Raw genomic sequence first — 26,128 nt, forward strand, 5'->3', positions numbered from 1 at the left:
GCGAAGAAACAGAAGGAACATTTTCAAGGACAGGTGGGCAGTGAGGCAGTGCCCTCTAATGGTTGACAGCTCAGTGACAAGAGGGCTCCTTTAACATCAGGGCCTTCTCCCCCTTCTGGAAAGGCTCACAGCCAGAGCCCTGTGCACCTGCTCTTTCCCGCAGACGCCTCTCACCCACTTCTCCCTAAGTCTGTGCTGCCCTAGGATGCCCCATCTCCCTGTTATGCTTCCCAAGCACAAAATCCTTCCTTCTCCTGCAGTGATTTTAGCACCTGACTCAGTCTCTCTACCTGCTTCCTTCTTTTGCATCACACGCAGCATTCTTTTAAGCTTTTAAAATGGAAGTGACTTAATATTGAATAAATGAAGATAGCAACAGCTGAAATGGACATCTACCCCAGCCTCTCAGCTGTCCCGTATGTCAAGCCCTAATAGCAGCAGAACTGCATCGAAGGCAGCAAAAGAAACAATGGCATGTTTTCTGGCTTCAGCCAACAGCATAAAGAGATCCTGAAAACACCTATTTTCTGAAGAGCCATTCATGAAAAGAGAAGAAAAAGGTTTCTAGAGGTTTCAGTGCTAAGCTTTATTTCTTGCCAAGTGTTTTTGTGTGTGGAAGTAGCCAGCATCACTCTCTGTCCATCTGGCACACCCCACGCTACTTCTCAGGTTCCAGTCCCCTGAACAGCCTGAGAATGGGGTCCCCTCTTGACACCCCTATCTCTGGTCTCCTTCACTGCCAGCATCCATGGGGAACGTCTTTGCCTCTCTCTGACTCTCATGTTCTGGTATCTCAAATAATTCTGTTCTCCTCAAAACCACCAGCTACTCTCTATGTTACTGAATAATTAACTTTTCCCAGAGAGGCCTGGCCTTTGCTCTTAGCTATGAGAGGTGACTTCTGGGCCCCTGGAATGTCCTGCTTGACCCTGGAGCCAGCTCCCTGCAAGGCCCTTTCTCCACCCGTTTTCAGGACAAGCCCAGCAGCTCAGATGCCTGACAGTGATGAACGCGATGGGGCTGAGCCCTCACCCCACCCAGTCCAGGCCCCCAGGCCACACTGGACATTGCTCGCTAGGCAAAGCATGCTGGACACCCCGAGGCAACGCTGCTACTTACGGGCATCCGTGGATGTGGTGTGAACACGGATGTCTGAAAAGGAAACCACAGAGATTAGAAAGACGGGCATCAAGGAACCCAGTGTTTCATTTTTAAAACCTGCCTTGGAGAGGTTTACAAGGGAAAGAATACAGCCCCAAGGGTTCCTGGAACGATTATTAGTTTTGATAATTAGATTCACATATTTCTTTAAAATCCCTGGCTATTTATTTATTAAGGCAGAAATGCATAGTGGTTAGATTCGGGAGCCCTGGAGGCACAAGACCTGAGCTCCAAACCCTGTGTGACCTTGGACATGTGTCCTCAGCTTCTATGTCCCCATCAGTAAAATGGGAAAGAAACATTCTTCCCTGCAGGTGTCCATAAGAGCCCTGCCCAGGACACTGACTTCATGTCACAATGTCTCCTTCTCACTACTGCCATCTGCGGGCATTGGGCAGGGATGCAGGTGAATAGTAGAAAAGGTTGGGGAGAGTAGGGGAGTAGGGGAGGAGGGGAATCCCTGCTTGACAGAGCCGGGGCTAGGAAGACTCTGGCAGACTGGCCCCTGCAGGCTCCTTCAGCCTGGCCACCCCCACCTAGGCTGTGTTTAAGGCTTCTCAGGTGTCACGCTTTCTCCAGCTTCAAAGCTTTTGCAAATACTGTTCCGCTCGCCTGGAACATACTCTCCTCTCCCTTTCTATGACTAAGGTCATATGGAGACCTGCAGGTGTCTTTTAAATGTCGTGTCTTCACGGATCCCTCCTCCCTCTCCACCATGCAAATATAACCTGGGTCTCCATGTTATTCTTGTTGATGCATCTTGTTCTTTTCCTGGATCACATTTACTATAATTTGCAATGTAGGTATATCTTTGCCACTGTAGGGTTATTTATCTTCTTCACTAGGCTACAAGCTCTGACAGATCTGATCCATGCAGATGCCTGGGTCCCAGCAGGGGCCCAAAAGAAGCAGTAAATGGACAAAAAACATCATAGATAATGGTCCTAAACCACAATACATTAAAAGAAGATGGAAAAAAGGAGCTTCCTATACCTTGCCCTCCATGTCCCCAACCCCCATCCCTTTTCCGGAAGGCACTGTTTTTCAGTTTACCATATTTTTAACTGTTTCCTATATATTTCTGCACCATTATAAATGTTTGGAAATATATAACTTTGTGCAAGTTATACAAATAGTAACAGCGACTATACATGATTACTTACAGCCACTGACAGGCCTTCACTCATGTGGTCTCACAATAACTCTAAGAGGTGGACTATTTGTTTCTGTCCTGCCTTATGGATAAGAAAATTGGAGGACACAGAAGTAAGCCACAGAATGAAGTTCAAGCTGCTGGTGAATGTCAGGACAGGAACTGGCATCCACATAGGTGGCCTGGGGAGCCTGTGTTCTTATCTTTCAATATGCAGTGATTGACTAATAGATTTTTTCCACTTAATTTGCCTTGTTCCACTTAATTTGAGTATCACTATATTTTTAAGACCATACACATATTGTATGCATATTAATTTGTAGAATTCCATGATACAGATATTTTGTGATTCACTTAATTTTGTGCTTATGATCTTGTGGTCTGTTCTAATTTTTTATTGTCATAAGTGATACTACAATGTACATCCTTATACATGTTTTTAAAAATGCACACATACAAATATCTCTGCAGGATAAATGCCTAGACATGGAATATCTAAGCTAAGGGGTAGGCACTTTGTGATATATTGGTACTGCCAAGTAACTTCTCAAATAGGTGTGTCCAATCTGTTCTCCCACCAAAAAGGTATGAGAATGCTTGCTGCCCTGCACCCCTGCCAATGCTGCAGCTTATCAACCTTAAACAAAAATTTGATATGACTAATTCCGACTCTAGTTATGATTCCAATTTCTTCCAACACCCTTATGGAATGCCTGAGTCTCATTTTGATGAGTGTTGCTGGGGAGGAGACAGAGCTGTGGAATAATGATTTCGGTTTGATGAAAAGCACAGAGTAAGATTCTTTGCCACACTACAAATGGGATTTCTGAGTGCACAGTCTCTCTCCTCTCCTGGCATCCCCTGCGAGGGCTAGTAACTGGCCAACTCCTGATACATGTGTAGGGTCAGGGCCAGCCCAAGAAGCCACGTGCAAACCTCCCTGAAATCAGCTGGTCAAAACAGAGGATCTCAAGACGAGGAAGAAACATTAAAATGGAAAAAAAAAGAAAAGAAAAAAGAAAAATATGCCCCCATTATACAGTTCTTGGGAGTAAGATAAATAATAATAATAGCAGGTTTTAAAATTTTTAGTATTTATAATGCACAGAAACTCTGCTAAATATTTTGTAGTTTTAATTAACTTTCACTCCACATGTACAAGATAGCTGGGTACGAAATTTTCTAACAGACGAGAAAACTGACTTTGTTAGACCATAGCTATGACCACAATGCTGGTGAATGACAGAGCTGGGAGCCAGGTCTTTGTGCCCTCAAAGCCCACGCTGTTAGTGATACTCAATACCAATTCACCATGCCCACCCTAACACGTATAGAAGGCCAATGAATGAAGCCCAGTTCCTAGGTCAAGGTAATGCAGTCTTATGCTGGGCGAACTGCTTCTTGTCTCTGGACCTCAGTTTCCACATATGTGACAGGCAGATATGTATTCTCAGTATCTAGCACCCATTCTGATAAATAATTGTGCTTTTGCTGAATAAATGAATAAGCATAGGATGGTTCTTAGAGAAGTGTATATATTTTTGGTTTGTAGGATCTAGGAATAGGCCTAGCTACTGGCAAACTAGAATAGGGGAGATATTTAAAACTAAGTAGTGGTGGTTGGTGGAGGGAGAGTATGAATCCCAATATCATAGGAATTCAGAGAAAGAATTAGAAGCAGAGTAACTTACAGTTCCAGGTAACCCGGGAGGGCCTGCAGGACCAGCTTCACCCTAGATGGAGAAATGGAAAATCCACAACCATTAATCCTCCTCCCACCTCTGCTTATGCTGCGACAGATCAGCTAACACTATTTTCCCCAGACAACAGAATCACCCACCCTGCATCTACCTTGATAGATACATATATACATAACTACATATGTACATTCAAATTATAAACTATTTCAGACATATAAAAACATTGTTTTGAGAAGTATCCATATTGATATGTGTAGTGGTAGATCATTTATATCACTATATACTATTCTATTGTGTAAATGGTAATAAAGTGAGGGAGGATCCAAGATGGCTGAATAGGAACACCTCCAGTCTACAGCTCCCACTGTGAGTAATGCAGAAGATGGGTGATTTCTGCATTCCAACTGAGGTACCGGTTTCATTTCACTGGGGCTTGATGGACAGTGTGTGCAGCCCACAGAGTGTGAGCCAAAGCAGAGCAGGGCATCGCCTCACCCAGGAAGCATAAAGAGTTGGGGAATTCCCTTTCCTAGCCAAGGGAACCCATGACAGATGATTACTGGAAAATTGGGACACTCACACCCTAATACTGTGCTTTTCCAACCGTCTTAGCAAACGGCACACCAGGAGAATATATCCCGTGCCTGGCTCAGAAGATCCCATGTCCACAGAGCCTCACTCACTGCTAGCACAGCAGTCTGAGATCAAACTGCAAGGCGGCAGCAAGGCTGGGGGAGGGGAGCCTGCCATTGCTGAGGTTTGAGTAGGTAAAGAAAGCAGCCGGGAAGCTCCAACTGGGTGGAGCCCACCACAGCTTAAGGAGGCCTGCCTGCCTCTATAGACTCCACCTCTGGGGGCAGGGCATAGCTGAACAAAAGGCAGCAGAAACTTCTGCATACTTAAACTTCCTTGTCTGACAGCTTTGAAGAGAGTAGTGGTCCTCCAAGCACGGAGTTTGAGATCTGAGAAGAGACGGACTGCCTCCTCAAGTGGGTCCCTAACTCCCAAGTAGCCTAACTGGGAGACACCTCCAAGTAGGGGCCAACTGAAACCTCATACAGCCGGGTGCCCCTCTGAGACGAAGCTTCCAGAGGAAGGATCAGGCAGCAACATTTGCTGTTCTGCAATATTTGCTGTTCTGCAGCCTCCGCTGCTGATACCCAGGCAAACAGTGTCTGGAGTGGACCTCCAGAAAACTTCAACAGACCTGCAGCTGAGGGTCCTGACTGTTAGAAGGAAAACTAACTAACAGAAAGGACATTCACACCAACCCCATCTGTACATCACCATCATCAAAGACCAAAGGTAGATAAAACCACAAAGATGGGGAGAAACCACAGCAGGAAAGCTGAAAATTCTAAAAATCAGAGCGCCTCTTCTCCTCCAAAGGAATGCAGCTCCTCGCCAGCAATGGAACAAAGCTGGATGGAGAATGACTTTGATGAGTTGATAGACTGGTAATAACAAACTTCACTGAGCTAAAGGAGGATGTTTGAACCCATCACAAAGAAGCTAAAAACCTTGAAAAAAGATTAGATGAATGGCTAACTAGAATAAACAGCATAGAGAAGACCTTAAATGACCTGATGGAGCTGAAAACCATGGCATGAGAACTATGTGACACATGCCCAAGCTTCAGTAGCTGATTCGATCAAGTGGAAGAAAGGGTATCAATGATTGAAGATCAAATGAATGAAATGAAGTGAGAAGAGAAGTTTAGAGAAAAAAAGAGTAAAAACAAATGAACAAAGCCTCAAAGAAATATGGGACTATGTGAAAAGACTAAATCTACATCTAATTGGTGTACCTGAAAGTGATGGGGAGAAAGGAATCAAGTTGGAAAACACTCTGCAGGATATTATCCAGGAGAACTTCCCCAACCTAGTGAGGCAGGCCAACGTTCAAATTCAGGAAATACAGAGAACACCACAAAGATACTCCTCGAGAGGAGCAACTCCAGGACACATAATTGTCAGATTCACCAAAGTTGAAATGAAGGAAAAAATGTTAAGGGCAGCCAGAGAGAAAGGTCAGGTTACCACAAAGGCAAGCCCATCAGACTAACAGCGGATCTCTTGGCAGAAACTCTACAAATTAGAAGAGAGTAGGGGCCAATATTTAACATTCTTAAAGAAAAGAATTTTCAACCCAGAATTTCATATCCAGCCAAACTAAGCTTCATAAATGAAGGAGAAATAAAATCCTTTACAGACAAGCAAATACTGAGAGATTTTGTCACCACCAGGCCTGCCTTACAAGAGCTCTTGAAGAAAGCACTAAACATGGAAAGGAATAACCTGTACCAGCCACTGCAAAAACATGCCAAATTGTAAAGACCATCCATGCTAGGAAGAAACTGCATCAACTAATGAGCAAAATAACCAGCTAACATCATAATGACAGGATCAAATTCACACATAACAATATTAACCTTAAATGTAAATGGGCTAAATGCTCCAATTAAAAGACACAGACTGGCAAATTGGATAAAGAGTCAAGACCCATCAGTGTGCTGTATTCAGGAGACCCATCTCACGTGCAGAGATACACATAAGCTCAAAACAAAGGGATGGAGGAAGATCTACCAAGCCAAAGGAAAGCAAAAAAAAGCAGGGGTTGCAATCCTAGTCTCTGATAAAACAGACTTTAAACCAACAAAGATCAAAACAGACAAAGAAGGCCATGACATAATAGTAGAGGGATCAATTCAACAAGAAGAGCTAACTATCCTAAATATATACACACCCAATACAGGAGCACCCAGATTCATAAAGCAAGTCCTTAGAGACCTACAAAAAGACTTAGACTCCCACACAATAATAATGGGAGACTTTAACACCCCACTGTCAACATTAGACAGATCAACAAGACAGAAAGTTAACAAGGATATCTAGTACTTGAACTCAGCTCTGCACCAAGCAGACCTAATAGACATCTGCAGAACTCTCCACCCCAAATCAACAGAATATACATTCTTCTCAGCATCACATCACATTCATTCCAAAATTGACCACATAGTTGGAAGTAAAGCTCTCCTCAGCAAATGTAAAAGAAGAGAAATTATAACAAACTGTCTCTCAGACCACAGTGCAATCAAATTAGAATGCAGAATTAAGAAACTCACTCAAAACCGCTCAACTACATGGAAACTGAACAACCTGCTCCTAAATGACTACTGGGTACATAATGAAATGAAGGCAGAAATAAAGATGTTCTTTGAAAACAATGAGAACAGAGACACAACATACCACAATCTCTGGGACACATTTAAAGCAGTGTGTAGAGGGAAATGCCCACAAGAGAAAGCAGGAAAGATCTAAAATTGACACCCTAACATCACAATTAAAAGAACTAGAGAAGCAAGAGCAAACACATTCAAAAGCTAGCAGAAGGCAAGAAATAATTAAGATCAGAGCAGAACTGAAGGAAATAGACACACAAAAAGCCCTTCAAAAAAATCAATGAATCCAACAGCTGGTTTTTTGAAAAGATCAACAAAATTGATAGACCACTATCAAGGCTAATAAAGAAGAAAAGAGAGAGAATCAAATAGACACAATAAAAAATGATAAAGGGAATATTACCACCAATCCCAGAGAAATACAAACTACCATCAGAGAATACTATAAACACCTCTATGCAAATGAACTAGAAAATCTAGAAGAAATGGATAAATTCCTGGACACATACAGCTTCCCAAGACTAAACCAGGAAGAAGTTGAATCCCTGAATGGAACAATAACAGGCTCTGTAATTGAGGCAATAATTAATAGCCTAGCAACCAAAAACAGTCCAGGACCAGTTGGATTCACAGCTGAATTCTACCAGAGGTACAAAGAGGAACTGGTACCATTCCTTCTGAAACTATTCCAATCAACAGAAAAAGAGGGAATCCTCCCTAATTCATTTTATGAGGCCAGCATCATCCTGATACCAAAGCCTGGCAGAGACACAACAAAAAAAGAGAATTTTAGACCAATATCCCTGATGAACATCGATGCAAACATCCTCAATAAAATATGGCAAACCAAATCCGGCAGCATATCAAAAAGCTTATCCATCATGATCAAGTGGGCTTCATCCCTGGGATGCAAGGCTGATTCAACATATGCAAATCAATAAACGTAATCCATCATATAAACAGAACCAAAGACAAAAACCACATGATTATCTCAGTAGATGCAGAAAAGGCCTTTGACAAAATTCAACAGCCCTTCATGCTAAAAACTCTCAGTAAACTAAGTATTGATGCTACGTATCTCAAAATAATAAGAGCTATTTATGACAAACCCACAGCCAATATCATACTGAATGGGCAAAAACTGGAAGCATTCCCTTTGAAAACTGGCACAAGACAGGGATGCCCTCTCACCACTCCTATTCAACATAGTGTTGGAAGTTCTGGCCAGGACAATCAGGCAGGAAAAAGAAATAAAGGGTATTCAATTAGGAAAAGAGGAAGTCAAATTGTCCCTGTTTGCAGATGACAGGATTGTATATTTAGAAAACCCCATCATCTCAGCCCAAAATCTCGTTAAGTTGATAAGCAACTTCAGCAAAGTCTCAGGATGCGAAATCAATGTGAAAAAATCACAAGCATTCCTATACACCAATAACAGACAAACAGAGGGCCAAATCGTGAGTGAACTCCCATTCACAATTGCTTCAAAGAGAATAAAATACCTAGGAATCCAACTTACAAGGGATGTGAAGGACCTCTTCAAGGAGAACTACAAACCACTGCTCAATGAAATAAAAGAGGTTACAAACAAATGGAAGAACATTCCATGCTCATGATAGGAAGAATCAATATTATGAAAAAGGCCATACTGCCCAAGGTAATTTACAGATTCAATGCCATCTCCATCAAGCTACCAATGACTTTCTTCACAGAATTGGAAAGAACTACTTTAAAGTTTGTATGGAACCAAAAAAGAGCCTGCATTGCCAAGACAATCCTAAGCCAAAAGAACAAAGCTGGAGGCATCAGGCTACCTGACTTCAAACTATACTACAAGGCTACAGTAACCAAAACAGAGATATAGACCAATGGAACAGAACAGAGCCCTCAGAAATAATGCCGCATATCTACAACCACCTGATCTTTGACAAATCAGACAAAAACAAGAAATGGGGAAAGGATTCCCTATTTAACAAATGGTGCTGGGAAAACTGGCTAGCAATATGTAGAAAGCTGAAACTGGATCCCTTCCTTACACCTTACACAAAAATTAATTTAAAATGGATTAAAGACTTAAATGTTAGACCTAAAACCATAAAAACCCTAGAAGAAAAGCTAGGCAATACCATTCAGCACACAGGCATGGGCAAGGACTTCATGACCAAAACACCAAAAGTAATGGCAACAAAAGCCAAAATTGACAAATGGGATCTAATTAATCTAAAGAGCTTCTGCACAGCAAAAGAAACTACCATCATAGTGAAAAGGCAACCTACAGAATGGGAGAAAATTTTCACAATCTACCCATCTGACAAAGGGCTAATATCCAGAATCTACAAAGAACTTAAACAAATTTACAAGAAAAAATCAAAAAACCCCATCAAAAAGTGGGCAAAGGATATGAACAGACACTTCTCAAAAGAAGACATTTATGCAGCCAACAGACACATGAAAAAGTGCTCATCATTGCTGGTCATCAGAGAAATGCTAATCAAAACCATAATGAGATACCATCTCACACCAGTTAGAATGGCGATCATTAAAAAGTCAGGAAACAACAGGTGCTGGAGAGGATGTGGAGAAATAGGAACACTTTTACACTGTTGGTGGGACTGTAAACTAGTTCAACCATTGTGGAAGACAGTGTGGCGATTCCTCAAGGATCTAGAACTAGAAATACCATTTGACCCAGCCATCCCATTTCTGGGTATATACCCAAAGGATTATAAATCATGCTGCTATAAAGACACATGCACACGTATGTTTACTGTAGCACTATTCACAATAGCAAAGACTTGGAACCAACCCAAATGTCCATCAATGGTAGACTGGATTAAGAAAATGTGGCACATATACACCATGGAATACTATGCAGCCATGGAATACTATGCAGCCATAAAGCGGCACATATACACCATGGAATACTATGCAGCCATAAAAAAGGATGAGTTCATGTCCTTTGTAGGGACATGGATGAAGCTGGAAACCATCATTCTGAGCAAACTGTCGCAAGGACAGAAAACCAAACACCACATGTTCTCAGTCATAGGTGGGAATTGAACAATCAGAACACTTGGACACAGAGTTGGGAACATCACACACTGGGGCCTGTCGTAGGGTGGGGGGAGGGGGAAGCGATAGCATTAGGAGATATACCTAATGTAAATGACACGTTAATGGGTGCAGCACACCAACATGGCACATGTACACATACATAACATACCTGCATGTTGTGCACATGTACCCTAGATCTTAAAGTATAATAAAAAAGGTAATAAAGTTATTTCTTATCCGTCTTCCTGTTGATGACATTTATGTGGTTTTCCTCTGATTGCAATCATAACTAATGTTGATTTGTTACAGCAAACATCCCCACACACGTGCCCTGGGCACAATTACGCATTTGAAGGCCAGCTGTCCTAGGGATGCCAGTGGGCCCTGCCCCACCCCCCTGAAGGAGTGGGCTCTTCTCAGGAACCTGGGGGGAACAGTGTGACATTCCTATAAGCAACACAGGCTTGGGAGTTGAATCACCTGAGCTTGAAACCTAACTATACCATTTTATAAATTATTTTACCTATTTTGGCATGTTTTCTCTTTGCAGAACAATGATGGTGATAATACATACAGCTCACAGCATGGCACAGGGATTGAGTGAGACCATAAGGAATATGGTGTTACTACATTTGGCCTGAGGAAAGGACGTCAGTGAGCTGCTCCACACAAGACAGTCCATGGTGAGTGAATACAGTTTCCAAAGCCTGTCATTTCATGTGTGCCACATGGTCCCAGGAGATAGGTGTCTATGTTTAGATCTGCTTCTTGAACCAGCCCAGGACTGGCTCTATTGCAAGCCTTCCAAATATGGTTATGAAACAGAAAAATGTTTGAATAAAGTTGGCTTAGAGAGAGACAAGTTCGCCCTTAGTCAACAACAATAATATAATTATAAAATGTTGCATCCTTTTCTACTATTATTTCTATTGTTATTTAGCATTCGATTCCAGCTCCTGGTTTAAGTAGTTTACATGTGTGAACAAGTCTCATCGTTGTAGCAATGCCTATAATGTATGTTATACATTTCACAGATGAAGAAACTGAGGCATAAGAATGTCAATGAACCTGCCCTAAGTCACACATTCTGCAAATGGTCGAGCCTGGTTTTAAGCTCAGAATGCCCGCCCTTTACAATTGTGTGGAATTGCTCTGACTAAAGTTCCAGTAGCTTCAGAAACAAAAGCACTTTCTTGGTGTTACTGTGTATTATTTGATTTTACCCAATTCTCTTTCTGACATTGTTGAACTCAAGTTCCAGAACCAATCTCATCTAAACCAATTTACTGTCCATTAAAATGTCCAAATGATCAAAGTTAAGTGTTTTCCCAGTCGAATGCATGAATGGGTATCAATGAGAAGAGGGCTGGAGGAGAGATGTGTCTCTCACCCTGAGGGCATGAAGACTGCCTTCTGGAAATAGCCTCCTCATCCTGAGGGCTGTGGGAAGAACAGCGAGCTGGAGCAGGTAGACCCATGGGGGCTCTCTGCCTTTGGAAAAGAGGCTTGACTAAGAAGGATCAATAGGTGTTAGGGTTAATGCAACAGGCCTGGGTTCTAATCCCAGCTCCTCCATGAAGTGTTTGACTGTCAGCGCCCCTCGCTGGGACAGGAGCATCACACACACCCTTCCCTGATGCTGTGGGCCTAAGTGCCAGTAACGGGGAAGAGCAGGGGACGTGAAGGGAGAAGCACAGGCAGAGACAGGCAAGGCATAGTCAGAAGAGGGCAATGTTGCTTTAATGTCTTCTTTTGGATTTTCCGACCAAAATTGTCAATTATCACATATTTCTCTGGAGGAAAAGGAAGGCAAACCAGATTCTTTGGAAGCTTGAATGTGACTGCCATGGCCCTGGCAATTCCGTCCAAGTAATCAAAGGGGCTTTATGGTCTTGCTAAGCCTTTGCATTCTGGAAATGAGTTTCTCAGATAGAAATTGCATTTCTGAAAAGTCCACGGCAGCAACAGGCCTGAATGGCTTACGAATGCAGAGCCTTTTCCGCTCCGGGCTCTCTATTTATAGACCACAAGTCTGCCTGGAGCAAAGTCCTCAGCCTCCAGCCCCAGAGAAGGGGGATGGGAGGCACTGCCTAGAGCCCAGAAAGCACCAGTGCAGAAAGAGAGCTGGAAATTGGAGGGGAGAGAGTAAACTTGGGAGAATGGGGCACCCTGAAAAGCATCATGCAGGAGGAGGAAGGATGCAAGACCCCTCTGGGTGTGTGGGCGCCATTCCTCCTGAGGCAGCCCCAGGGCAGGCCTGGCGTGTGGCATTGTGTGCTAAGAGCCAGGACTTTCTGTGTGCACTGGCAGGGTTTAGATCTTGACTCTAAACCTCTATTCATGCAGCTCTGGGCAAGCAACTTAGCTTTTCTGTGCCTCAGTTTCCTCATCTATCAAGTGGGGATGTTGTTGACAGCAGCGACCCCTCACGGGGTTGGCCTGAGATTACCTAAGTCCCTACACAGATGGTGCTCGGGACAGTCCTGCACTCGGTGAGCCTGCCACAAGTCATCCACCAATAGGAGATCCTTATCCTCTTTAACAACCCGGAGGGTCCTTGTTGGGCTGGCAAACCAAGGCACAAGAAGGTCAGGGAAGATGCTACACAGCAGATAGAACCAGGACCATACCCCAGGCCAGCATTATGGCTCCAAGAATCGTGCTCTTTCTACTAAGCTGCAGGCAAGCACATATAAACTCCTAAGAGAGGTTTGAGGCGGGTGTTTATAAAGTTGCTGTGGAACTAGAGGTGCATTTAGTCAGAGACTGAGCACAAAACAGCAAGAAAACAAGTTCCTGGTACAGTGCCTTACTCAGGGTGGGACTCCCAACCCTGTCCATGCCTGTATCCCCTTTAGAGCCAGTAAAGGGTAACAGTTCTATCAGCATCTATCAGCAGGGGGTACATGTTCTATCAGCAGGGGGTACATGTTCTGTCAGCAGAGGGTACATGTTCTATCAGCAGAGGGCACGTGTTCTATCAGCAAAGGGTACGTGTTCTATGAGCAGAGGGTAAGGGTTCTACCAGCAGAGGGTAAGTATTCTACCAGCAGAGGGTAAGTGTTCTACCAACAGAAGGTGAGGGTTCTACCAACAGAGGGTACACATGTTCTATCAGCAGACGGTATGTGTTCTATCAGTCTTCTTAGACAAGCAATGACTGTCAGAGCAAATGGATGTGTCTTTGGTGAAAGGGTAAGAACTAGAAGCACAAGTTAGAATCTAGTAGAAAGGGTGTCAGTCATTGTGGTTAAAAGCATGTATTTTAGAGCCCAACTGTCTGGACTCACACCCACCCTCACTCTGTAAGCCTGGGCAGAAAACCTAGTGGAATTTTTAGAGACCTGCTTGGCAAGAGAGCCCTTTGACTGACGAACTGCAGTTGTGTGAATCCCCTATGTCTGGTGGACTCTTTGGCTGTGATGAGGTTTTGTTGTGGATGGGGTTGTGGGGGAGGTGCTTTAGACTGGAGTCAGCATGTGGTCCCAGCCAAGATTTGGTTCTGTGAGTGTGGGTAAGACAGTACATCTCTCTATGCCTTAGTTCTTTCATCTATAAACTGGGGGTTAAGATGAAAATGACTTCATAGTTCATCATTATGAAGACTACCAGAGTGAGAAATGGAAAACTCAAGAAACTGCAACTTGCAAAACATACCGAGTATACAGAACCCATGACTTCCCGCACGCTGTTCAAGCTCACACTGCTTTAGCAAAGGATCTTGTGTTTCAGACAAATAAGACCGTGGACAAACATCTCACGCATGTGCGGTTTCGGGAACAACTCACGTGTGTGTCAAACTGAGCAGCGATTTTCCAGTGGACGAATTCTGACCAAATCATGCTGACTCCAGTCTAAAGCCCTACCCCCAATTCCATCCACGACAGAACCTCATCACACCCCATAGGGGGTTCACGCAACTGCAGTTATCTCACCAAGCAGGTCTCTAAAAATTCCATTGTTTTCTGATCAGCACAGGTTTCTCTGGGGCTTTGACATGAGTTGAAATACTACAGATGAAGCACCTACTTGCACCTCTAGACCAGGCACTATCCTGGGCACTGGCTTGGCTTCTGAGTGGGGGCTGCTCTTCTAAGAAGGGGCTGGGACCAGGGATCCGAGTCCTTAGGAGGTGAAAATAGTAAGGGACTTTCCTTCCCAGACCACGTGTGCCAAGTTAGGGTTCATCATATTCTCCATCCTGTTTTTGTAAAAGAAGGTTGAAGAGAGTAGGCACACATCCTCATTACACTGTGATTTAAAAAGTGCATTCTTCCTCCTTGAACCTGCCCGCATGTTGCCAAAGGCAAGTGGCAGTCTGGAACCTCCCTCCAAAGCAATCAGAGTCAGACCCTGTGGGCTGGGCTGGCCATGCAGTTCCACCAGTGGTTCTGTAGGTTAGGCATGCGTCAAAATCTCTCTGAGTTTCAGCTCTTTACATGTGCAAAACATTCTTATGGATACCAGTGGCTGTTTTCTGTTTGTCCCTTTATATCCACTCCTGTTCCTTTCTCCATCCCAGGAGGCAACCTCAATGGTCTCATCGACCTCATCCCCTGGATCCCAGTGGTGTGGCAGAGATGGAGAGGACAGAGAAGGACAGGACGAGACGTTGAGGATGTCAGGCCAAGGAGAGCTGGTTTTGCCTGTTTTTCTGCCCAGAATGACCGCCAGGCTCCTTCTCTGGCTGCCAGCCTCTCTGGATTCTGGGACAGCTCCCTCCCCTTGTCCTTTCCCACTCTTGCTGTTCCTAGTCCTGGAGGGTATGGCCACATCCCGTCGGCTTCCCTAAGCACTGTCCACAACCTGCAATTACTCTGTCATTGAAATCTCTTCCACTGTCCATTTTGATTGTGCTGCTCCTGATGGACATGGTATCTGCCTGGAAGACAATGCCGATGAAGCCTCTCTGTGCACTTCAGGGCACACAGTAGGACTCCACAAATGCAATGATGCCCCCTTGATTTATATACAGTCTGCCTGGACTCAGGCTGGCTCCAGGGTCAACCACACAAGCAATGACATGCTGGGCTCATGAACGATGCAGGGGAAAGGATACAGGAGTTAGGGCACATGGGGTTTTTGCTCAGCACGTTCTTCACACTCCACTGGCACCTCCATTGCCCTCACACCTGGGCTAATCATGTCTCTTATACCTGTGAAAGGGGCAGTGGTGTTCAGAGAGAGGTTGAACATAAACAGGCCACACAGAGCACTCAGCACAGGACAGGAGCCCAGGCAGTGCTTGAGTGTCACAGGCACAAAAAGGTGGATGGACGGGTGGATAGTGAGATGAAGGTGTCAACTCCGATACTATTATCTTCTTTGTAAGTTTATAATTGCGAACAATAAAGTTTGAGGTTTATGTCTAACGTATCATTTTCTCAAAAAGCAGCTTTGGAGTCATGAACGCAACTAAATTCTGCGGAAATGTAAAGATTCAGTACAGGCCGGGCATGGTGGCTCACGCCTGTAATCTCAGCACTTTGGAAACCCAAGGCGGACAGATCACCTGAGGTCAGGAGTTCCACAGGAGTTCAAGACCAGCCTGGCTAACATGGAGAAATCTCGTCTCTACTAAAAACACAAAAATTAGCCAGGTGTGGTGGGGCATGCCTGTAATCCCAGCTATTTGAGAAGCTGAGACACTAGAACGGCTTGAACCCAGGAGGCAGAGGTTGCAGTGAGCCCAGATCATGCCACTGCACTCCAGCTTGGATGACAGAGCGAGACTCTGATTTAAAAAAAAAAAAAAGATACAGTATATTCTGCAGAAAATCTCTTCCTTTAGAAAAAACCAACTAATAATAATTGAGGATCAGAATGAGAGTGAGTTTCTCCTACCTTTTCACCTCGGTCACCTTTCAGTCCTGGAAGTCCCAGTTCACCTTTTTCTCCCTATAATAAGAGAAAAAATTAGAAAACATTAGAACCCAAACTGAGCTGAATTCCTGCCTCTTCCAGGTAAGAGCACCATGACTTTGGAAAAATATACATGTATATATTTCTCTCTCTCTCACTTGTCCTTGACTCATCAGCAAAGTGGCCACAGTGAAGTGTAACTCAGAGGGGAACAAGTCAGTTAGGCGTGAAGCACCTCGTTCTCCATTTGTCCCCTGACAGATGGTGCCTTCCACCCCTCAGCCCCATCCATCTCATCTGAAAATGCTCTGCCCTTTCCACAAGCATCTCCCAACAATGGTCCTTTGTCCCAGCTCAAGGACCCAAGTAGTCTCCTCCCCTTCCCCGTCCCCTCCATCAACACTGAAAAATGCACTCTTCACCCAGTCAAAATTACCACTCTGCCAAGGGACTGACACTCCACAGGGGGCTGCTCTCTGTGGAGATGGGCGAGGTGTCTGTGTGGGAGGAAGGAAGCTGCCACACTTACCTGGTCTCCTTTCTCTCCTCTCACACCTGGGAAGCCTGGAGCCCCTGGGAGGCCTGCTTCTCCCTGTGAGAACAAAATATTCACAAGGCGTCAACAGGAAGGCTCTCCCAGGGCCCAGGCTGCAGGCCATGTGCTCTCAGTTCCTGCTCTCCGGGAAATGGAGATGTTCTGGCTTAGTGGACATCACATGGAAAGCAATGCAGTGGAGAAAGGGGAATTCTAGAGAATTTCGTTCACTAAGGCGTCCCCAAGCTCTTGTCTACTTCAGCTGTTTCCTTTCCCAGGAACCCTTATTTTGCCTCTCCTGGTGTCTAACCCTTCCTGTTTCTTTAGGACTCAGCCACAATGTCACCTTCTCAGCATCCTTTCTGACAGTCCCCAAGTCTGGGAAGCCCTCTCCTATGCCCCCAACACCTGCAGGCCACCACTCATGACATCTGTTCAATTGTTCTTCCATGTCCAGTTTATCCTGGACTTAGAGTGAGCTCCCAAAAACCAGGATTAATTCCTCTTGGCATCTAAATAATTTATACCAGATTTAGTGTATAACAATGAATGAATGAATAAAATGAATGAATAAAAGCACAAACGGACCTTCTCTCCAGGTCGGCCTGCCAGGCCCTGCTCCCCGATTTCTCCCTGAAAATGCAACAAAACATACCCCATTATTCTTCACTTTAAAGAGATGACTGCCATTTCCCAGTTGTCCTCACACATTCACAGCACCTGCCAGCCACAACCCTTAATTTTCAAATATACGGCATGGTTAGAGGCCCAAGAGTCATGGGCTCTGAAGACCAAAGTGTTTAGCATTTTTGCAGAGCAGAATCCACTTTCTCATATTGTCTTTCGCTTTCCCCCAAAATAAACAACTCTTAGAACTGTCCCATTAGAATTTATTTATTTATTTATTTATTATTTATTATTATTTTTTGTGACAGAGTCTCACTCTGTCGCCCAGGCTGGAGTGCAGTGGCGCAATCTTGGCTCACTGCAAGCTCCGCCTCCCAGGTTCACGCCATTCTCCTGCCTCAGCCTCCCGAGTAGCTGGGACTACAGGTGCCCGCCACTGCGCTCGGCTAATTTTTTGTATTTTTAGTAGAGATGGGGTTTCACCATGTTAGCCAGGATGGTCTCGATCTCCTGACCTCATGATCTGCCTGCCTCAGCCTCCCAAAGTGCTGGGATCACAGGCGTGAGCCGCCGCACCCGGCCAGGATTTATTTTTTTATTTTTATTTTTAGTATTTTAGACACAGGGTCTCACTCTGTCATCCAGGCTAGAGTGCAGTGGTGCAGTCATAGCTCATTGCAGCCTTGAGCTCTTGGGCTCAAAAAATTATCCCACCTCAACCTCCTGAGTAGATGGGACTATAGGCACATACCACCATGCACAAATGATTACAAAAAAATTCTGTAGAGGAAGAGTCTCACTGTGTTGGCCAGGTTTAGTCCCCTTGGGGGATTACAACAGTTCCTAATTAGTACTTTGTGGTCAAGGTGAAGTGGGGAACACAGGGCCAGAGGGCCTTTATCTCTGATCCAAGAGCATCAATCAGGCTGCTGCACTTCCCAGGTTCTTACAAATCATTGATGAAAAGAGCTTTGCGATGATGATGGTGGCGGTGAGCGCGGACTATCATCTTTATCCAACCATGTGTCTTTAAGATAACTAGCTTCTTGAATGACAATGTATTTCTAATATTCATATGCTATTTACTAAAACCTTTAGTGTAGATTTTAATAAAGAAACGTGGTTTTCTCATGAATGCATGGATGCACAAAAGAATGAATAAACAGGTGGTATGCAGGCTATAAAGATTTTTTGTGCAGCTATACCAGACTCAGTTGGTACTGAAGGCCAGAACTACCAACTTATTGGAGACAAAGACAAAAAAAAAAAAAAAGTAACTAAAAGCGTGGCTTAGTGTAAGCACACATTTTATCCTGTAGCGCTGGTGTCACACATCTGGAGTCAGCACTTATTAAAATTCTAGACACACTCCGATGCTCCCATCAATTCCCAATGTTTACAAGCACAATTAGTAAGAATTGCTCTAACCAGAATTGTGCAAATACTCGTCACTCAAATTGTTGCTTTCAATCTGCTAGAATAGTAGCACATTTGCAGTGGGAGTTGCTTCTTACATGCTGAGAAAGGATAAGGGGCTGAGTTTGGTTAAAAAAAAAATTGAAGACCATCTGAAGTCCTCCCTGAATTTGGGTCACGAACACCAATCCAAAGGCACAATGGAGGTGAAACGGTATCTTCTTGAATTCTCGAAGTGAGCCTCAAAACGTCAATGCCTCCGCTCATCCCACAGACAGCTTTACCCCCTAAGTGGACTTTTACAAAGCTGCCATCCATGACTTAGTCATCATCATCTTGGAAAAGAATTTTTATCTTCAGCTGATGCTTTGTCAAAATAAAGTAACAAGACACTCTGCCAGGGCTCCTCTAGGACTGTGAGTATGTTGGAAAAGCATCATGAACGCAGAAATTCAGTTTTAAACTTTTCAGAGAAATGTTTTGAACACAGAGCCTTAGAAATTGAATAAAAATTACACATGAGATACAGCAGTAGGCTTCTCTGAATCTTTCAACCATTAGTGATGATCAGAAATATAAAACACAGCCGGGCGCGGTGGCTCACGCTTGTAATCCTAGCACTTTGGGAGACCAAGGCGGGCAGATCACGAGGTCAGCAGATCAAGACCACGGTGAAACCCCGTCTCTACTAAAAAATACAAAAACTTAGCCGGGCGTGGTGGCAGGCGCCTGTAGTCCCAGCTACTCAGAGAGGCTGAGGCAGGAGAACGGCGTGAACCCGGGAGGCGGAGCTTGCAGTGAGCCGAGATTGCGCCACTGCACTCCAGCCTGGGCGATAGAGCGAGACTCCGTCTCAAAAAAAAAAAAAAAAAAAGATAAAACACATAGATTGAAAAGCTGGAGTAATCCCAGAGGGTCCCTCTAATTTTAGCCCAATAATTGTCATAATCAATCCCCTTCATCTACAGAACCCTGCATGAGAAACTCGATGGGAATGGATTGCTTCATTACTGAATAGAAAGGTGGGGTTTATACAGTATAAACCCAGCAGGATTTGCCAATTCACAAATTTGAGAAAACATAACCATAAGGTATGGTTGACTCCATGAAATTCGTGAAGTCAGGAACAGCAAACCTAGATAAATGCTTTCGGTCCTTTCTGGAAGATGACAGAATTTCAATCCAATCAATCAAACACTGAAAGGTTGCCCGAGTACTTTTAAGACCATGTGATTCACTTCCCTACACACACAACCACCTCAAGACATGCATGAAAAAAAAACCCAGCAAATTACATGTCATCACATTTCAATGACATGGGGATCGGTATAGACATATATTTAAATGTCAATATTGAATCTTAAAATACGAAAGATATAGTGTCTGTCGGTGGCCATGGGGGGACTCATTGGTACATACTGGTAGAATCATGGGGGGCATGAGGGCTGAGTTCTTAGTATCTGGAATCCAGGAAGTGGGGGGCTCATAGTGGCTCTTGGCAATACTCTTTCCACAGTTTGAGTCAACCTGGGTGTGCTTGAGACAGCTTGGATGCAATTTAATCTGTGTGTTTTTCTGCTTGGTTTTAATTAGGTCTTTTAAAAATGACCACTTTACGAAAGAGTGAAACAAGAGGGAACATAAGGGCCCAGGATGTGCCCACCAGCACCTTCCCTGGCCAGCAAACGATGCCCTGAGGTGTGCCCTCCCATGGGGTCAGCGTCACCCACTGTGTGGGGGGTCCAGGACCACTCCTGTGCTCTGGCTGGGCTGAATTTGATCATGCATTATCCACCTAGCAGGCCTGTAATGTGTATCTAAGCAGTGCCTGCCTGTGGGCGGGCAGTGGGAGGTGCAGAATTGACTAAGACCTGGTGACTGGGCTTCAGTAGTTCATACCCCAGTAGAGCGGGAGCTCTGTGGGTGGAGGGCGGGAGGAACAGAACTCCCCACAATCTCCTGTCTGGCCACTGTCTCCTCAGCACCACAGGTTTCCATGTGTGTGCACACACAAACGCACACGTGCACACTCACACCACACACACATGGTCCAGCAGAAAAGCCTCACAGGGCAGCAGTCACTCCTGGAGGGAACCTGGGCAAAGCGTGACCATCAACACAGGGCACTTGGGGGCTCTCCACTCACAGGGGCTGCCCTGTCCAAGTCACATGCTGGGGAGCCTCCATTTCCCCCTCAGGTCCATTTTTCATACTTCACCACCCACTGGAAGCTGGCCCGAGAAGGCTGAACTCTACAGATTGCATCTGCCAGCTTTCCTTGCCTCCTGGCTTTCTGTAGGGTCAAGGCATTAGGAAACATTGCAGTGGAGGTAGAACACAGTTCAGAGAGAGAGAGCGAGCACTTATATCTGTTCCTCTCACTCCCTCCCTGCCAGGATAAGCCAGACACTTATGATGTTCTTTTTCCCAAGGCCATGGCTCTCATGGGGGTGGGGGCTCTTTCCGGCTCTCATGGGGGTCAGTGCTTTCTCCTCCGGCTGCAGATCTTGGCTCCCAGGAACCACTCCCTCCTCTGGCGCCTTCTGTCCTAGAGGTGGTGTTGGTTCTGTTGTTGCCAGCCTCATGTTGCCAGCCCGGTTGGAGCCCTTAACCCTGCCCCTTTTCAAGTATCTGATGTGTCTCCTGCCAGGTCCCAGCTGATACAGATGCTATGCTTATGGTAAGCTGAGATTCACACACCACCCCAAATACACCACTTAGAATAGCAAGCGTAATGGGAAAAAGAGGCAAAGTCCATACCCGAAGGCCTGGTTTTCCAGGCAGACCATCTTCCCCTCTTTCTCCTGGTTCTCCCTGTAAGGAATACAGAGCAAAGTTAACAGGAGACAGGCCATGCTTGGATTAAACACACAAAGTACTAGGCACAGGTTGGAAGGAGGAGAACTACCTGCACTCGGGTGGTTTTGAACTCCTTCAACTCTGCGATTACCTAACCACAGTCATCAAACACAGTTGCTCATTCAGCCTTCTAGGTTCCATATTCAATAGCTGGAATTTTGATTTAGAAAAATATAATTGAGGAGAATTAGCATTCTCTCTTATTGAGAGATTTAGAAGAAAGGAAGTTGCTGCATAAGTGTTTCTAAGAATAAAAAAAATACTTGGTCAGCCATGATCCTTTGTCTCGAAAGACGGGAAGGAAAAAAAATGCACAATATTTACATTCAATGCCTAGAAAACTAAATTAAATCCACTCTTCTTCTGTATTTTGCCATGAAATTGACCTTCTAAGTCTGCTTATTGAAAACAACAACACATTTTCCCATAATATTCAACAGTTGCCTTTCCAAGTTGCCTTTCAAGGACTGTTGAGGTGCATACTTGAGTCTAGTTGTGCTCACAGGAAAGAATAAAGTTCATTTGTTCAAACACTGGTATGGTTGTATAATAATTCATTTAAAGTATTGAAACCCATATTTGCTCCCCAGTTTTATGCTATTTAACCTTTGACTCTTACCTTAATTATTCTACCATAATAAGCCCCGCCAGAACACTGTTAAAATTGAAATCTCTTATTATGTTAGTAAGAGTATTTAGAAGTTTTCCTCCTTGAAAATAAGATAAATAAACATATTTCTAACAGATCAAATTTTTTTTGAGACAGGTCTCTCTGTTGCCCAGGCCGTAGTGCAATGGCACAATCATAGCTCACTGCAGCCTCAAATTCCTAGGCTCAAGCAATCCTCCCACATTGACCTCCCAAGTGAATGGGAATACAGGTGCCCACCCCCATGCCAGGCTAATTCCTGCCTAGGCCTCCCAAAATGCTGGGATTACAGCTGTGAGCCATTGTGCTGGGCTAAATTTTAAAGCCTAGGGCTTCTAAATCACTCTGCAGTTATCTGAGAATAAATAAGGAGCTTTCCCCCATCTGACCCCACAAATCCAAACATTTCAACTGAGTCCTGATCGAAGACCCAGGCAATCGACTTGTTTTAGAATTCACCAACAATCAAGCATCTCTTTAGTTTCTGTGTTTTGGGTTCCCAAACTGGTGCCAACTGCATCAGTGACCAACCTTGGTTCCTGGAGGGCCTGGTGGTCCATTTGGCCCGTCCTTTCCAGGGGGTCCCTGGGCCAAGAGGGGAAAACATAAATAAAAAGGAAAGGCATATTTAGGAAAGGCTTACATTAAGTTGTTTCAAACCAGGAGCTGTTTTTGCAGCCAGAATCCAAGAGGCTCCGGCCTCTCCTCTTTGATCAGCAGGGCCCTGTCTCCAGAGCGACTGTGGTCTCTGTCTGACCATGTTTCCCTTTGTTATTACTGAAGCAAATATCAACCTCTGGGCAATGCCTGATTTTCAGTACACTGGCCATGCATGGAGGGTGGGGGCGTGGGAGGACATCTGCCAAATCTTGCTCTGATGGTTCCATTTCTACCCTCAGCTTCCAAGAGGCCCTGGGGACAACAATGTCCACACTGCTCCTCCTCTCTCCTCTCCAGAATCTCTTTGCCATCTTGTATCTTCCTTCCCACTGCTATCCTACCTTCCTCTTGTCCTTCAAAAAAGCAAAACCTCAATCTCTAGGCATGGTTTGGCATTACTGCCTGTTATTTCGAATGCCAGCACTGAGGAGTTCCACGTTATACTTTCCAACACCAGGAGTTTCCTACCACCATGAGGATATGGCAGGACACATGTTACTGCAGCTGTTTGCAGGTGAGGAGATGAAGGCTCTGCAGGCTGAGTGACTCACTCAGGGTCACAGAGCTGGTGATTGGGACCCACAAGGTTTAACGGACTCCACCTCCAGGCTCCTTCCACTACATCAGAGACACTTCATCTTCTCCTTTTCCTCTGTGCCTTAAATGATGTCAGGTCACATGAGGGTGGGGGGTGGAAAACACCCTGGGGCCTGTCGGGGTGTGGGGGGGTGTGCGGGGGGAGGGCAAGCATCAGGAAGAATAGCTAATGCATGCTGGGCTTCATATCCAGGTGATGGGTTGATCTACGCAGCAAACCACCGTGGCACATGTTTACCTATGTAACAAGCTTGCACATCCTGCACGTGTACCCTGGAACTTAAAAGTTGAAGGAAAAAAAACATGTGTCAGGCACACACACCCTTCCCCATGACTGACATTAGGGAAATCATTTCCCCCAGCGGAATATCTCCTGTGCTATTGCTTTCAGAGCTATTAGTGCTATTCAAAAGTGAACATTTTTTATAACCCTGGTGATTCTTCCACCCACAGAACCTGCTGCCACCCAATTTGACTCATCTCTCCCTGTGCCTCCAGCTTGGACTGGCGACTAATGAAAAGAAAGCCCCACTTGCACAGAGCAGGTGTCCTGGAAGCCAAGGCTTTAGGAAGGCAAGAGGAAGGGCTTTGGGGGGGATTAAGGCTGCCTGAGTCAATGAAAGCAGGATCTTGACTGGGAGCAAACGCCAAGGCCAGAAGCTGTGCTTCAAACCTTCTGTGGCTACAGCCGCTTCTTGACAGATGAGAAATGCTCACAGTGGCTTTCTTTCTCTAACATGCTCCCCTCCTCTGAATGTCCACACCGATCTGCATACTTTCTGATGAGCCCTTTGGATCGGATGAGATTGCTCATGTGTTTGAACTTTCAGATGATCCTGTCACTCACGGAAAATGTTTATTGGTGACGTTGCAGTTGACTGTGTGTTGAGAAACGTTTGCCGGTGATGGTGCCATTCACCTGGTGTTCCTCCCACACACGATCAGATCACCTGAGTGCCCAGCGCGGCACTGAATTCATGTCCAGTACCCTTTGGCATGCTGCACTGGGGCGCAACAGAGCTGGGGAGGGTGCTGGTGTTGCGGCGACCACAGGGCCTCTGGGCACCACGATCCACATTCACCCATGGATCTGTGTTCCATGGAGAAGTGGGGAGAACTGCCCCATGTGCCACCCAATCCGCTTCACCCCCACCTCACCCCTCCTCCAGTATCAGGAGCCTCCCAGCTGGGGCCTTCCCCATCGGGCTCAATGAGGGAGAAGCAGCTATAAGGAAATCCCTTTAAGGTGGCCCAGGGGCCTCCCTGAGGGTAGATGATGAGATCTACTCAGGTCTCAGCCCACATCAATCGCCATCCTGCCCTGAAGAGCTGCAGGCCAACTTTAACTGTGCCCCTCCTATCTGGGGAGACAGTAATGTTTTCTAAGCTCCGCCTGCCCCCTGAGAGCCCCAGGGTCTCTCGGTTTGCAAGGCAGAAAACAGGATCAGGATCGTAATGGGAAGGGCTGTCACACGGCTCCCCACCCATTGCTTCTGGTCGCCTCTGGGTATTCCTCAAGGACAAGTGGTCTTGCCTTCAGCAGCAAAGGACTCTTGAATGTGTCTTTTGGTGAAAAGAGGACGGGCAGTGGCCCAGGGGCTGTGGTCCTAATCCGCACCCTGGCCAGGGCACGCAGGGAGCCTTCCCACAGACAGGGCACTAGCACGAGTGAGCCACCACAGAAGGAAGGCCCAGCCTCAGCTCCGGGGCTGCAGGCCTTGCTGGCCAAGGAGTCCTCAGCTCTAGGAAAGTGGCCCTGGGCCAGCTGCAAGGGCGCAGCGCTCCCCACAGAGCAATGGGGAGTGGGAGGAGGGGAGCAGGAAGATGTTTCCGGACACTCACCGTGGGCCCACCAGGTCCAGGCTTTCCCGGGAAGCCGAGCTCTCCAGGCAAACCCTGAAAGGGGACCACATGGACACTGTTAGCCTGGCCTGCTCAGAGATCAGATCATCGACTCAACCTCTTTCCTGGCATGGGCCCAGGCCTCTGGGTCTGAGGAGGGCATCCAGGGCCTCCACTGCCCTCGGTCATCTGCTGTGAAACGCGGAGGTGTTGCACCTCTGAAGTTGACACGTCCATGGTTTGTGCGGCCTGCAGTCGGGGTGGCCTTCCTATCCACTGCCACCTGCCGGGACAGATGGAGCTGCCTCCCTCTGCTGATGGTAGGGCCTGACCCACTCCATGGGTGGGTGTGGATGCTCCCCACTCCCCCATGCCCACTTTCAGGACACTTTTTCAGCAGCCCCGAAAGATGGGAGGGGAAATGTTAGCAAATGCTTGCCCAGGTCCTCTGTTTTGCCTCAAAGCCAAATCACAAACTACAAAAAGACATCCGAATGGGCAACCCCAGGCTAACGTGCCTTCTACATGCCGGATTCTGGAGGCAGCCGCCAAAGTGCCACATTAGCTCCAGTGATACTCTAACCCAAGGGTTCCGAAGGTCTGAGAGTCCAGAGGCTGGGGGTTCTACGTGTCAGGGTCCTCCTGTGTGTGTTTTTGCATTGAACTTGGGTGGATAAAAGACAAGAGGCCATTCACAAAGATGTCCCCAGGTCCCACAGGCCAGGAAACCACCATCTAAGTGCCCTTGTAGAAAATCAAAGCCAGTCTTACCGGAGAACCTCCCGGTCCAGGGGGGCCTGGGACACCAGGGGGTCCTGGAGGGCCCTGTAGA

General features: G+C 45.7%; 1 protein-coding gene across 1 annotated transcript in view; it reads right to left on the reverse strand.

Annotated features, from left to right (window-relative positions):
• The window catches only part of COL22A1 (collagen type XXII alpha 1 chain), a 297,857-nt gene that overhangs the window by 92,484 nt on the left and 179,245 nt on the right, over window positions 1-26,128 (reverse strand). Inside the window, exons 24-32 of the mRNA XM_032760938.2 lie at window positions 26,068-26,121; window positions 25,297-25,350; window positions 22,729-22,782; window positions 21,450-21,503; window positions 17,235-17,279; window positions 16,641-16,703; window positions 16,094-16,147; window positions 4,006-4,047; window positions 1,120-1,152 (exon numbers count right to left, since the gene is read on the reverse strand). Coding sequence (XP_032616829.1) covers window positions 1,120-1,152; window positions 4,006-4,047; window positions 16,094-16,147; window positions 16,641-16,703; window positions 17,235-17,279; window positions 21,450-21,503; window positions 22,729-22,782; window positions 25,297-25,350; window positions 26,068-26,121 — 453 coding nt within the window. The remainder of the gene's footprint in view (window positions 1-1,119; window positions 1,153-4,005; window positions 4,048-16,093; window positions 16,148-16,640; window positions 16,704-17,234; window positions 17,280-21,449; window positions 21,504-22,728; window positions 22,783-25,296; window positions 25,351-26,067; window positions 26,122-26,128) is intronic.

The sequence above is a fragment of the Hylobates moloch genome, unplaced genomic scaffold, assembly GCF_009828535.3.
Source record: "Hylobates moloch isolate HMO894 unplaced genomic scaffold, HMol_V3 SCAFFOLD_9, whole genome shotgun sequence".
NCBI classification, from domain to species: Eukaryota; Metazoa; Chordata; class Mammalia; order Primates; family Hylobatidae; genus Hylobates; species Hylobates moloch.